This window comes from Nematolebias whitei, chromosome 1 (assembly GCF_014905685.2).
Source record: "Nematolebias whitei isolate Nwh7 chromosome 1, NemWhi1, whole genome shotgun sequence".
Classification (NCBI taxonomy): domain Eukaryota; kingdom Metazoa; phylum Chordata; class Actinopteri; order Cyprinodontiformes; family Rivulidae; genus Nematolebias; species Nematolebias whitei.
In genome coordinates, this window is record NC_056498.1 from 70,167,606 (window position 1) to 70,180,860 (window position 13,255).

Genomic DNA, 13,255 nt, shown 5'->3' on the forward strand with positions numbered 1-13,255 from the left:
TATATGAACATTACAGAAACTTTTTTTTTTAATACAAATTTCCAATACTAATGTCCTCCAAAAAATAAAGTAAATAAATAATTCCCCACAACAGCTACACTGTATGTCGAGGTAAACAGATCAATTCCAGCCAGATGATTTGGCTTCAGACAAGGGCGGAGCCTAAAAGAGCAAACATTGGCCACACCCATTTTGCAGAATTAAAAAAAAAAAGACAATTTGAAAGATTAGCAAAAATAAATACATAAATATAAATAATAATATAAAATTAATAATAATAATAATTTTTTAAAAAGTGGTCTACATTCAAGATACTTTAACGTGCACCAAATTTAGACTGTTTCTGCAGAGCTAACAATAATTGAATAATGGACATAATGGAATTTGGATTTTTGTAAAATGTTGCCACCACATGATGCTGTAAACAAAAATGACCCAAAACAGCTTACAATTTTCCCTACACAGCCAAGACACATAATTCAACTCTGAAAATGTATTTAAAGTTCAACCATTTTTATCCTATTGATCATTTATTCTATAAAACTTCTACATATTTGATTGTTAAGAAATTTCAAATAAGGCACATGGGTGGTTGTGATTAGTTCAACTTTAGGGGTGTGGCTGTCTGGCTTTAAAACAATAAGTTAGCTTCTGTTAAAGGCGTGGTCGATTGAAAAAAGTGCTAAACTTAACCAACAATAATACACGCAGAGTAACGTCATCATGATCAGCTAAGAAAACATGTTTATGAATTTATAACTAACCCACAAAATACAGAGAAATGAAAGTCAAATCACTCTAAACTAAAAGAACATCCCTAACACTCAGTAACATCAGCCCCATTCATCAAACCAGTGTTGCCAGTTTAAAGCAGATCACGTTTTCTTATGTTTGGCAGCATCTCATTATTTCATCACTGATTAGTGAAACGTTTCTCTTGTACATCGTGTAACATCACACATCGTGCACACAATTTATAGCATGCAGAATCAGAACACTTGGTATCACACCACATGATGAGAGCGTGAAGAAAGATGAAGCCAGCAGAGCAAAGAAAAAACAAAATCTCAAACAATTAACGGTCAAATTGCTTGGAAGTCATTTGTGAGAGGGGATCTTGTTTTTCACACCACTCCAAACGGTTGCTAGTTACCCGCTCACAGAGCTCCTCAGATGGATGCAGGACGTTGTGTTTGAGAGCCCCTCACACACCAGAGTGATCCTGGGAGCTTTAAAGAGAAGTGGACCAATCCTGGGAGCGTTTACTTCAACCACTGACTGAAGGGTCCATGGCTTCACTAAACATCAAAACGCTTCGTCTTTTGTTCCTTCACCAGAACGTTTCTTTGAGGCATCCGTTTACTCGTGAAGAGTTGCACAAAAAAAGTTGGGCTAAAGTCTACAAGCTTTAACTTGAAGCTAAAAGTCAAACATTATAAATGAGAACATTTGAAAGAATTCACTAAACAAGCGAAGAAGCCCCTAATATGAGGTAAGAACACATCTGTAGAATTATTTTGTAGCTTTTACTTTAGTTTAACAGGAAATATAAATTAGGTTATTTTTAACATATTTTACTATTAAAGTATGTGATGACATATTGCAATTATTAGGGGGGGAAAAAAATCACTTATTGCTATTTATCTTTTATTTCTTACATCACACAAAGTAAAACCAAACAACAAACCGAGCACATCAGGTAAGAAAGCCCTTTTTGCAGCTCCAATCGCCTGGATGCGTTTTTTAATATATATAAATATAATTTGTTTTTGTCACGTGTTCCTTTTTTGATTTCTTCTGTGCAAAATGAATAAAGTTTTTATTTATTCATTTTCTTTTTATTTACTTATCTATTTACTTATATTACACTATTTATAAGTAAGTTCAAATTATTGTTTATTAGTTAGAAACTTATTGGGCTTAATAATAATACAATATTTTACTACAGAGGCTTAGATATGATATTGGGATTACAGGAACGGCTCTAAAATGGTTTAAATCACATTTATCAGATAGACTCCAGTTTGTAAATGTAAATAATGAATCTTCATCATACACCAAAGTTAGTTATGGAGTTCCTCAGGGCTCAGTGCTTGGACCAATACTTTTTACCTATATATATATATATATATATATATATATACATATATATATATATGCTTCCATTAGGTAAAGTTATTAAACAGCATGGGATAAATTTTCATTGCTATGCTGATGATACACTGTTATATTTGTCTATGAAACTCAATGAATCCAATCAGCTGCTTAGACTACAAACATGTCTTAAAGACATAAAAACCTGGATGACCCTAAATTTTCTGCATTTGAACACAGACACGATTGTTGGTTTTGGTTTTTGTACCTGAGCAACTTAGGAATACATTTTTCAGTCTTTCACTTTCTCTGAATGGCATTAATTTGGCCTCAATTTATAAAGTTAAAAACATTGGTGTTATTTTTGATCAGGACATGTCTTTTAACCTCCAATGAAAAATGTTACCAAAACCACTTTCCTCCACCTGCGTAATATCACAAAAATTAGAAACATCTTATCTAAAAATGATACAGAAAAACCGGTTCATGCATTTGTCATGTCTAGGCTAGACTATTGCAATGGTTTATTATCTGGGTGTCCAAATACGTCTTTAAAAAGTCTTCAGCTGATCCAAAATGCTGCTGCCAGGGTTTTAATGAGAGCTGATAGGAGATCATATTACTTCATTTTAGCTTCTCTCCATTGGCTGAGGTTCCCTGTCAAATTCAGAATTGAATTGAAAATCTTACTTCTAACCTACAAAGCCCTTAACAACCGATCTTAATTTTATATTACAAATCTTATTGTTTCATATCTTCCTAACAGAGCACTTCACTCTCAGACTGCTGGTTTACTTGTGGTTCCTAGCGTTTCCAAAAACAGAATGGGAGGAAGATCATTCAGTTATCAGGCTCCTCTCTTGTGGAACCAGCTTCCAGTATCTGTCCATGATGCTGACACATTGTCCAGTTTTAAGGCTTGGCTTAAGAATTTAATTTTTGATAAATCCTATAGTTAGGGTTGGCTTGGGTTTCCTCACCTATCCCTTAGTTATACTGCTATAGGCTTAGACTGCTGGAGGACAAACTGACCACATTTCATCACTCTGCTACGGTCTTTACTTACTCTGATCTACCCGTTTGTATTTGTAATTATTTCTATCTTTGAAATGTGCTTTTTGTTTTTCTTCCAAATCGAAGGTACACCTGCACCTACATCTGGACCTGCCATTCTATGTTTGTTGGTTTCTCCTTCCTGTTCCTCTCAAAACCAGCCGGTTGAAGCAGATGGCCGCTTGTCCTGAGCCTAGTTCTGCTGGAGGTTTCTTCCTGTTAAAAGGGAGTTTTTTCCTTTCCACTGTCTCCTTTGTGCTTGCTCAGGATGAGAGACTGCAACAAAGTGAAGATTCAACAAGTCTGCTGGCCTCCTTAGATAGAGAACTTTACTAATTGACTTTTGTCTGTAAGTGAATGTTTCTGTTCAGTGCCCTGCGACAACTTCTGTTGGGATTTGGTGCTATATAAATAAACTGAACAGAATTAAATTGAATAAACAAAACCAGGCATAAATATTTCTACTAGCAAAAGTATTACTAAATTGTGCTGGATTATTTTTATAGCCCAGTTGTTGGGCTAAAGCTGTTGAGTGACAGGTTGGTTTGCATGGCCAAATGTTTGGGTGGTTGATCAGTGTTGTCAAAGTACACCGTCTGCCATTTTAAGGACATAATTAAACCTCTGCTTTGGAGTGTGATCACTAAAACTAAGATGGTAAAAATAATTTTTTCACTTTCTTGGCTTTGCTGACAACTTTAGTTTGCATGAGAAAGTGAGTTTGGTTTCCTAAAACAGCATTAGTTGTTGCTAAGTAGCTGAAGCTACAAGGTGTTAGCGCCAATCCAACTTGTAGTTATTTAACAAATAAATATTTGAGTAGTTCTCTACAATGCAACATTTTATTTGCTCTAATTCAGTGAATAAGCCATTTTAACTCATTTTTTGGTAGAAAGCTTCACCCAGTGGGCCATGCTGGGTCAAAGTGAGACCCGTACTGTGCTAAGTTAAAGCTACCCTGAGTTAGCATGGTCTAAACTGGATCCAGCGTTGACTTATAAATTAGGCTGTTTTTAACCCTTCAGGTTTTAGTGTGTTGTAAAAAGAGAGCATCTGTCCAGCTTTACGTCACACTAAATAATTAGAATTAAACTTTTTATGATCAAAAAGTAAAATTAGTACAAATTTAACTATTTTAAAATCTGCAGATGAAATAAAGACCGAAGCATCTGATCTAACAGAAAATGTAATTTGTTGCACATTAGTTTAGTTTCACTTTGTTGATTTGGTCCGAGCTGCCTCACATGGAAAACTAACTGGAGGCCCAGGGGTTAAAAATGATGAAGAAATGAAACGGTGAGAAAATTCAACTGAAACAGAACCAAACAGAGACAAACGAACCAGGACGGGTCCGACTAGATGCTGATTCTGAATGGGTTTATTGGGAATGTGTGTTAGTCAGGGAACAACATGCATGACAACAACAAATGAAAATTATTACAGTAAACCATGAAAACAACAGGAAACTGCAGCAGCAACACAAAAATCATAACTGAGTACGATAAGAAGTGAAACGAGTGCACACACACACACACACACACCGAGGGACGTGGGTTTGAGCGGTTTGAAATGGAGTTGGTTTAAAAAATGAGCTATCAGCGATGAGTGGATGTAAAAATACATCAACATGTGTGCAAACTTCAATTTTACCTAATGAGTTTGTGCTGTAAGAAATGTAACCCTTTTCAAACTTGAGGATGACAAAATTTAAAAAAGTAAATTTGTAAAACAGTAGTCCCTTGTTTATCACAGGGGGTCTGTACCCTGAAGCCCCGCGATAAGTGAAAAACCACAAAGTAGGAATAGTAGTAAAAGTAGCAAGTAGTAGTTATATTTATTATTATTATATATATATTTTTTAAGTGTTTTAAACCTGTCCCACACTCTTGAAATATTCTAAACAATGTTCCTAAACTCTAAACGCTCTAAAAGAGCACTGCATGTCATGATCTCTGCTCTCAGCCTCCGGCTGCACTCTTGGCCACGCCCACTTCACCGCTGCAGAGTGGAGATCTGACACGCGGCAGGAGAAAAGCTTCTCCCGCAGCTGTGGGATGCACACAGGTGCAACAGGTGCTAAATAATTTTAAATTATTTATTTAAAATAAAAATTCTAAGCCAAGGATGGAGGATGTCGTGCGGCTCATCCATCAATCAGCAAACTGTGTTTCATGTCCAATCTTACTTTGAAAAACCGTGATAGAACGAGTCCGCTAAAAACGAACCGCGAAGTAGCGAGGGACTACTGTAATTCAAGTCATCTTGTTGCATGAACCATGGCTCTTGTTAAGTATATCATGTGCTTGAAGCTCCACCAGGTCTACAGCTTTTATATATATATATATATATATATATATATATATATATATATATATATATATATATTTTTTTTTTTTTTTTTATATAGTGGAATGACGGGTTGGGTTGGTCTCCCTGGTGATTTGTGAAGCTGAGCATGAAACAACTATTTTGCTAATTTTAATGGAACAATTCCCACGTTTAACAACAATCATGGTAAATAAACAGAGGAAGCTCTACATCAGGGCTGTCAAACTCACTTACAAAAGGGGGCCAAAATGAAAACCTTTTTCAAACTAAGGGCCAATTTCAGAATCTACATTAACTCAAGTTAGATAGCCAACATCTTTTCTTGGTTGCAGGTTCCTCAAAAAAAAAAAAAAAAAAAAAAAAAAGAGTTAGATTGGTCTCATTTGATGCACTTTTGGCATCATAATCAAAGATTACTGAAAAATTTCAAGTGAAAAAAGTATTTTACATTTAACGTATCATCTTGGGGGCCAGATAAGATGTCAACGAGGGCCACATTTGGCCCCGGAGCCTTGAGTTTGACGTACGTGCTCTACATAAATTACATGATTCCCTGACTGAAAGTGCATGGACTGTCTAAACTCAATTTATCCTTCAATAAAATCATATTGAAGTCATTTTATAGTGTTTTAATATTGTTAACAATACTGTGTTTTGAAGCGTATTAGTAAAATAACGACTAAGTGACGTGAAACGGGTGATGATAGATTTGTAAATGAGTGTCAGATGGAGATGTTGAACAGGCGGGATTATTTGTCACTAAAACATTCAGATCAATTCTAAAATCAGTAGTGCAAAAGTAACTTAATAAAAACATTACTTTTTCATATTTGAGAAAATAATGTTGCATTCTAAACAAACAAACAAACGAATAAAAATGATTAAGTGATTAAACTATGGGCACTTTATTTTCTTTAAGACAGCATTAGTAAGACATTTACCTGATCAGGATTATCGATCAGTGATTTAAGAATTAATAATAGACTAACTGTTTGTGTGTTTTTGACATTTTGGTTTTTAATATTTCTCAATATGCTGATGATGCATGATTTTGATCTAAAAAAAGTACTTTTAATAGATCCGAGTTCAGCGTTTGACACTTGAAGACCTGATTTTGGGTTCATGTGTTCATATTCCACAGGGTGAGTTTATAAATGATGACGTAAACAAGGAGAAACATTAAAAGCTGAGGGGAGATGACGACAGGCGGGTCGAGCTGAGAAAGACAAACAAAAGAAGGGAAAAAGAAAGAATGAGGGGGTCTGAGGATAAAACAGATTTTGTGTGTATTTATGTGTGTATGTGGTCCCAAACAGTTTCAGGCAGTCACACTCGCACAAAACACACACGGCTGTCAGGTCACATGTACGATTTCATTTTCTGCTTCTATTGTTGTAAAGCACATTTAATAGTTCTTATACTGTTCTTGTTACTTCCTAATTCTAAGCTCAGAATATTCAATAAAGAACAAGTTTCAGACCGGTGGAGCATTTAAAAATACTAACAGTACAAAGACCATAAAAGTATGCATCTTAAGAATAAAACTTCTTTTCAACTGCAGCTTTTCATTATGAAACTGTCCACTTATCACCCAGATGTCACTCAAATAATTATGGCCAGCATTATTCTGTAGGCCTTTTAACTTATTACTGAAAGCAACAGCTGGAAAAACAAACAAAAAAAAACAAAACAGCACATTTAAAATGTTTTAACCGAAGCTACATGTGAGGTTCATTACAGCCTGAATGATAAACACTTCTTGATACTCAGCAGTTAATGGCAGACTTCAGGTAAAAAGATCAGTTTTAAGACTCACTTTCACATCACGCTGTTGACTTTCAGTTTAAAGGTCTATTATTAAAATAAGAAATGATCCAGGGGACATATTTCAAGATAAACCTCTAGGATATTTTCAGTCAATACAAGGAGAAGTAAACATTTGTTTTCTGAAGATTACAGTCATGTTGTGTATTTCTGTCATGTTGCGTGTGTTTATGTTGGGGCGTGGTGGTTCTGTGAGGGAGCGGCCCTGCGGCTCCGCAGGGTGCTGCTGTATTTCTGGTAGGCTTGTGAGCGGTAACTAACCCTGGGAGACTCCGCCTCCGCTGGCAGCCCGTTCTGGGATGCTGGCTCGCCCTCTCTGGAGGTAAACAAACAACAACAAACATTAAATCACTGCTTCACTTTTGTTCCGTCAAAATAATCCCTGTAGGTAGGGCTGGGCGATGTATCGAATATACTCGATGTATCGCGAGTTTTTCAATTTGCGATGGTTAAATCGGCTGTATGGCAACATCGAGTGTAATTAGCTTTGAAAATCCGTGAATTTCTTTTCCTCCCGTCTGCGCAGCCAACTTCACGTGGGCCCTCGTTCTCCCTCACTGAATACAAACACAGCCCCTCACTGCTGCTTCACACACGCTTACGAACGTAGTGCAGGCGGCGCAGCTGAAGAGGATTATTATTTAATATATGTAAATAGTTTATGTTTTAGACATTTATTTTGTAGAGTTACAGCTGTTTGTTAATAAATGTGCCTGTGTGAAAACTAGGACAAAGCTTTGACTCAGAAATATGTTTTATTACTTTATGGAAAGAAAAAAAAATATTGAGGTAGATATCGAATATCGCGATTTTTTCATAAAAAAATATTGAGATAATAATTTTGGTCCATATCGCCCAGCTCTACCTGTAGGTACATTACTGGATATGTTCTCCAAGCCCTCAAGTTTCATGAGGAATTTATTCAGCTTTAGCCGAGAGTCGTGGGCTTCCCGGTTGTTTAAAAGCTAAAATGATGAAAACCTGATGATCAAACTCAAGTGTGGCGTGCTGCTGGTTGAAGCCTCTGGAACATGAAGGCGTCTGGAATAGGGGTTGAACGAGTATATAATTTTTAAACTCGACATTAACATAATAAAACCCAAGTAGAACTCGAGTACTTGATGATGTCATAGATCTCAAGATACAAAAATAAATAAAACTGCAAAAAAGGTAATTATTTACAAAAAATAAAATAAAAAGACCAACAAAACATTGGGAGCGTATATTATGATCCTACCATTTATCATACTGCAAATAAGTCACAGGAAAAAATAAACTATTAGTTATTATTATTAAACTGCAAACATGAAGAAACATGCAGCACGTCAAAAACGAAACTTAAACTGAAACTGGTTCTGGTTCGGTGGATTGGACCCGGTGTTACACCATACTCTGTGACCTGCAACAGTGCAACACCGCCCCCTACGGTCATACAGTGGTCACATAATATGACATCACTACGGATACTCGATGTTAAATTTTTAACATCGATAGATGTCCTAGCAATCGATGTGTAGATTACTCGAGTACTCTGTTAATGCCCTAGTCTGGAACAGACACTTGGTTGCTCAAAATTAGGCAAATTAGGAAATCAGATTTTTAATTTGTGAGATTCTCAGACAATTTAGAAACGGACAGCTGACAATTTCAGTGAATTATTGTAACAATAATATTAATAATAGAAAAGTATTGGTAATAAACAATAGATAAACGCTAATATTGCCATCTGACGGCAGGAAAATTGAAAGCAGCAAATGTTCATAATCAGAAGCAAAATGCACCAAATTATTTTTGTGGGGATGTTTTTTTCACAAGCAGTGGTTAAAATAAACTATTTTCAACTAAAAAAAATAAAGTTACATTATCAAATAAACTAATTGGCAACAGGCAAATTTTTATTTTAATCCTTCACATTAACCTTAATGAAGGTTATAGATCTTTACGAGTTTGAAACAAAACACACAAATTTGAAATAATTGACTAAATAAATTAAGGCATGTTTTAAAACACAAATAAATAGTTAATTAAAAAACAAAAAAGTAGATAAACCAAAAAATTAAATGATGAATTGAAAAATTAAGCCAGTACATTTGTAAGTAGGTAACAAATGATGTAAAAGTGTAAGACAGGTATGTAAGTAAATAAATACAAAACTACACACAAGACACTTGCAAAAAATAATGTCAAAGAAAAAACACAAATAAAATCCAAAGCTATAAATAATTTTCATTTAGAAAAGATTTTCTTCACATTTCAGACCCGTGAGTCTTAAAATCAATTTAAAACCTGCAGGTTTCTTAAAATTCTCACCGACAACCATTTTTATTCCTCGGACAATAAAACCTGAACATAAAATAAACTTTTCACAAGAATAAATTCATACTTCTGTTTTACTCTAAATTTTGTTCTAATAAAAGTTCTTGTTTAAACCTTTTGAAATTGACATGAAACCTGAAGTTTGATAAAACATTTTGTTCTTTTAAAACTGTTCAGTTAAATAAATTGATGTACTATCTTATAAAAACATGTTCATTTTTATGTCTGAGAAAACGAAAACTTAAAAAAATAAACTGATTTTACAATCAAACCTTGTGCATCAGTTTATAAAGCTCTTTCACAATAAAATGAGTAGACTTTTAAATATTTAATTATAATCAAGGTGCTAATTTGAACAAAAACATGTTTTTTTCTTAAGAATGGAGGAACGGTTTTAAATAAAATGTTCCAGCGTTGTGACTCGTTAGCCCCGCCCACCTGAAGTCCCAGACCATGACACTTCCTCACCTTTGTTGAGCGTCAGCAGCATCTGCTGGTTGCCTCTTCCTCTCCTCCTCCTCTTGCCTTCTTCTCACCTCCAGTAACTCCATCTGGACACAGAAAACCAGTCAACGTTTGTTCTGACCCCTGAGCTCCGGTCCACTCCTGCCCAGCTCACCGTGGTCAGCCTCTCCAGCGCCGCAAAGCGCTCCTCCCAGGTGGCGGCCGACTTCTCGAAGGCCTCGTGGCGTTTGATGAGCTTCTCCACGTCATCCACGCTCTGCCCGATCTCCCTGCTGGACAAGTACGGCTCCTGACCCAGCAGCCACGCCTCGGCCACGCCCGCGTCCCGGGAAAACTGGTGTACCTCCAGGACTGAAAACACACGCTCGTGTCAGACCAGACGTTTCCCCGCTGAGAACCATTAAAACCAGACTGCGCGCCCTGAGGGACTCCTCACCCAGTCGGAGACACTCCCATCTGTCCTCCCACTTGTCAATCATCTCTTTCCTCTTGTCCGTCAACTGTAACAACTTTTCTTTAATCTGTGGGGAAGAAGCGTGAATTACAAACATTTAAAGAAAAATATTATCAGAAACTCAGCTCTAATAAAACTGGTTCAGGACCAGGTCTAGGCTCTGGTCAGCTAGATCTTCATGTCAACTTTATTCTCTTCTCCAGTAAATGTTGGCTGTGGAAACACAACAAACTGGTGCTTCAAATTCTGAACATGTTTGTCAGGAAATAACCTGAAATCAAACCAGGCTGACCAGATTTGAACAACTCTGAGTTTGTGAAAGTCCCAAAACCAGTTTGTAATGTTGAAAATCCACTTGGAGGTGAAACAGAGTGTCCACCTCTGAACTTTAGAAATGCACAAGTTTTCCATTTGTTACTTTGTTAGTATTTTAAGAATTGAAAGTTGTATTTATGTATTATTATTTTTGCCAAGAATGAGGACTGGAAGTTTATTTGGGTTCAGTCAAATATCAATAATTTGTATCTTTAATAACAATCCTTCAGTTTTCATGAGTGTGCAGATTTTCTGATGCTCTGCCTCCACCTCGTCTGAAGCGTAGTGTTTCCGGGCCAGCAGGGCTTTTCCCAGCTCGATGCAGACAGTGAAGCTGTCGTTACGAGCGTCAATCTCTGCCTTGATGCCCTGGTGGTTGTTCATCAGCAGCTCCACTGATGAGACGTCTCTGAAAAGTTTTTAAAAAAATCAACAAAACAGAATCAATAACACGGCAAGAGGAAGAGCCAAGCTTTGTCAAAACATTCTGAAAGCTTCAGAACTCTTGTTAATAAATTACCGTACTTTCCGCCATATAAGTCACATCAGTCCAAATATGTCTAATACATTGGACAAAAACAAATTCGTCGCTTCGATGTAAAAGTCGCATCTATTATGCATCACTGCTGACCACCCAGAAACGTGGGCCGGTGTTGTGCCAAAAGTCAATGCTGCCAAATGGCAGCCGCAGGAGTGTGCACGGGAGGACTTTAACAAGAGTTTAACAAGATTAACACTTAAAAACAATTATTTGTTTGCTCAAAATTCCCTCCTGCAGCCTGTCATGATTTCCTTCTCTGCCACGCCCACATTTCTCCTGCTGAGGTTAACCCTTTGCTGTCCATCTGCACCGATAGACTTTTGTCTTCCAACTTAAAATTCAAAGTATGTCACATCGTACAATCATCCTAATCACAAAATATAAAAGCGTTAAAAGTTATTTTTAATTATTTTAGAACTTCTATGTTCAGTTGTTACAGTGTAATTGACCAAGAAGTACATTTCTGCTCTGTGCTGCATCTGCTGCGTGAAGGGTTAACCCTTTGATGTTACAGTACTTAAATTTAAATTGTTTATTTACACAGAAGGAGGGAGATAAGGAGTGAAACTAGGAATGTGTGATACATGTGGTACACGGTAGAAACGACAGACGTTTAGCTTATGATAGAGATCTGTATTCTACCGGATAACCGCAGTAATGCTGTGTCTGATGTAAAATCAGATGTCAGATTTAACCGTTAGAGGTGAAAACTGCATAAATGGTGTTAAAGTCTGTTTTCTTCGAGAGCTAAGTAGCGAAGCTACAAGCTAACTACGGCCGGCTTGCCGTACTGTTGCCATATTCAGACTCATGCGCAGAACGCTGTGTTCTGTCTGAAGTTAAAGTGTTGGTCAGCTTTAGAGAGTGCATTTATGCTAAATAAAAAGGGTTAAACTTAATCTCTGATCTGTGAAAAGAACGCAGTGTTGTGTGGTTTTACTGCGAGACCCTCTCTGGTCAAAGCCACAGAGGAAACTGGTCGCCATTTTGTGTCAGCTCTCCTTAAAGTGGAAGGAGACGTGCACTGGAGAACCCCTCCTTTGCTTTTGTAGCCAAACCTTCGTCTGTCAGAAACTGACTCACTGGACAGGTGGAGACTGCACCAGGCTAATTTTCCAAGAATGGCAAGGCTGGCCAAGAAATAACTTTGAATTCCAGCCACGAGTGCTCCTTCAGAAAGGGTTTAGCATTGGTGGCAACATTGTTTCATGCCACCGGTCTCCGTTACAGCCAGAGACAGTGAACAAGCTGGTGTTCTTGGCCAACAATCGTTCTCCTCTAACAATTGACAGTGAGAATTTGAATTTGAGTTTTAGTTTTGTTAAGTGTTTTCAGTGTGCACTTTTTATTTGTAAAATGCTGCTTGTTGTTGTTCATTTCTTAAGTGAGAAGACTGGAAATTGTTGAGTTAACAACATATAATTTTTTAAAACGTATGGCTAAAACTACATTTGATATCTTTTGCACTGTTTTGCACTACAAGAAATTATCCTAATACTTGATTAGTTTTTTATTTAAATACTCTCTGGAACTAGTAGTGGAATTTTCTTGAATGATATTATTTTGTGGTATAGCAGTTTTCAAAATAAATGCTGGCAAAAGGACACCCTATGTTTTTTTTTTTAATTCCTATTGCAAGTTTTATACCAAAAACATATCATGATGTATACCATTACCGCCACCCATCACAAGAGATATTTGTGATATGACTTTTATGCCATATCGCACATCCCTAAGTGAAACTGGCGATGAGTGTGATTGCAGTAAAGAAATGGGCTGGCAAAGAGCGGAGATCATGACATTCTGTGCTCCTGTAGAGCGTTTGGTGTTTAAAAACATTGTTTAGAATATTGCAAGAGTGTGGG

At 36.7% G+C, this 13,255-nt stretch overlaps 1 protein-coding gene across 2 annotated transcripts in view; it reads right to left on the reverse strand.

Moving 5' to 3' along the window:
• The window catches only part of LOC119413374 (spectrin beta chain, non-erythrocytic 1), a 193,832-nt gene that overhangs the window by 13,372 nt on the left and 167,205 nt on the right, over positions 1-13,255 (reverse strand). For both annotated transcript variants that reach the window (XM_037680425.1, XM_037680432.1), the window contains 5 exons: positions 11,120-11,258; positions 10,517-10,601; positions 10,235-10,431; positions 10,084-10,166; positions 7,561-7,615 (listed from right to left, as the gene is read on the reverse strand). In XM_037680425.1, coding sequence (XP_037536353.1) covers positions 7,561-7,615; positions 10,084-10,166; positions 10,235-10,431; positions 10,517-10,601; positions 11,120-11,258 — 559 coding nt within the window. The remainder of the gene's footprint in view (positions 1-7,560; positions 7,616-10,083; positions 10,167-10,234; positions 10,432-10,516; positions 10,602-11,119; positions 11,259-13,255) is intronic.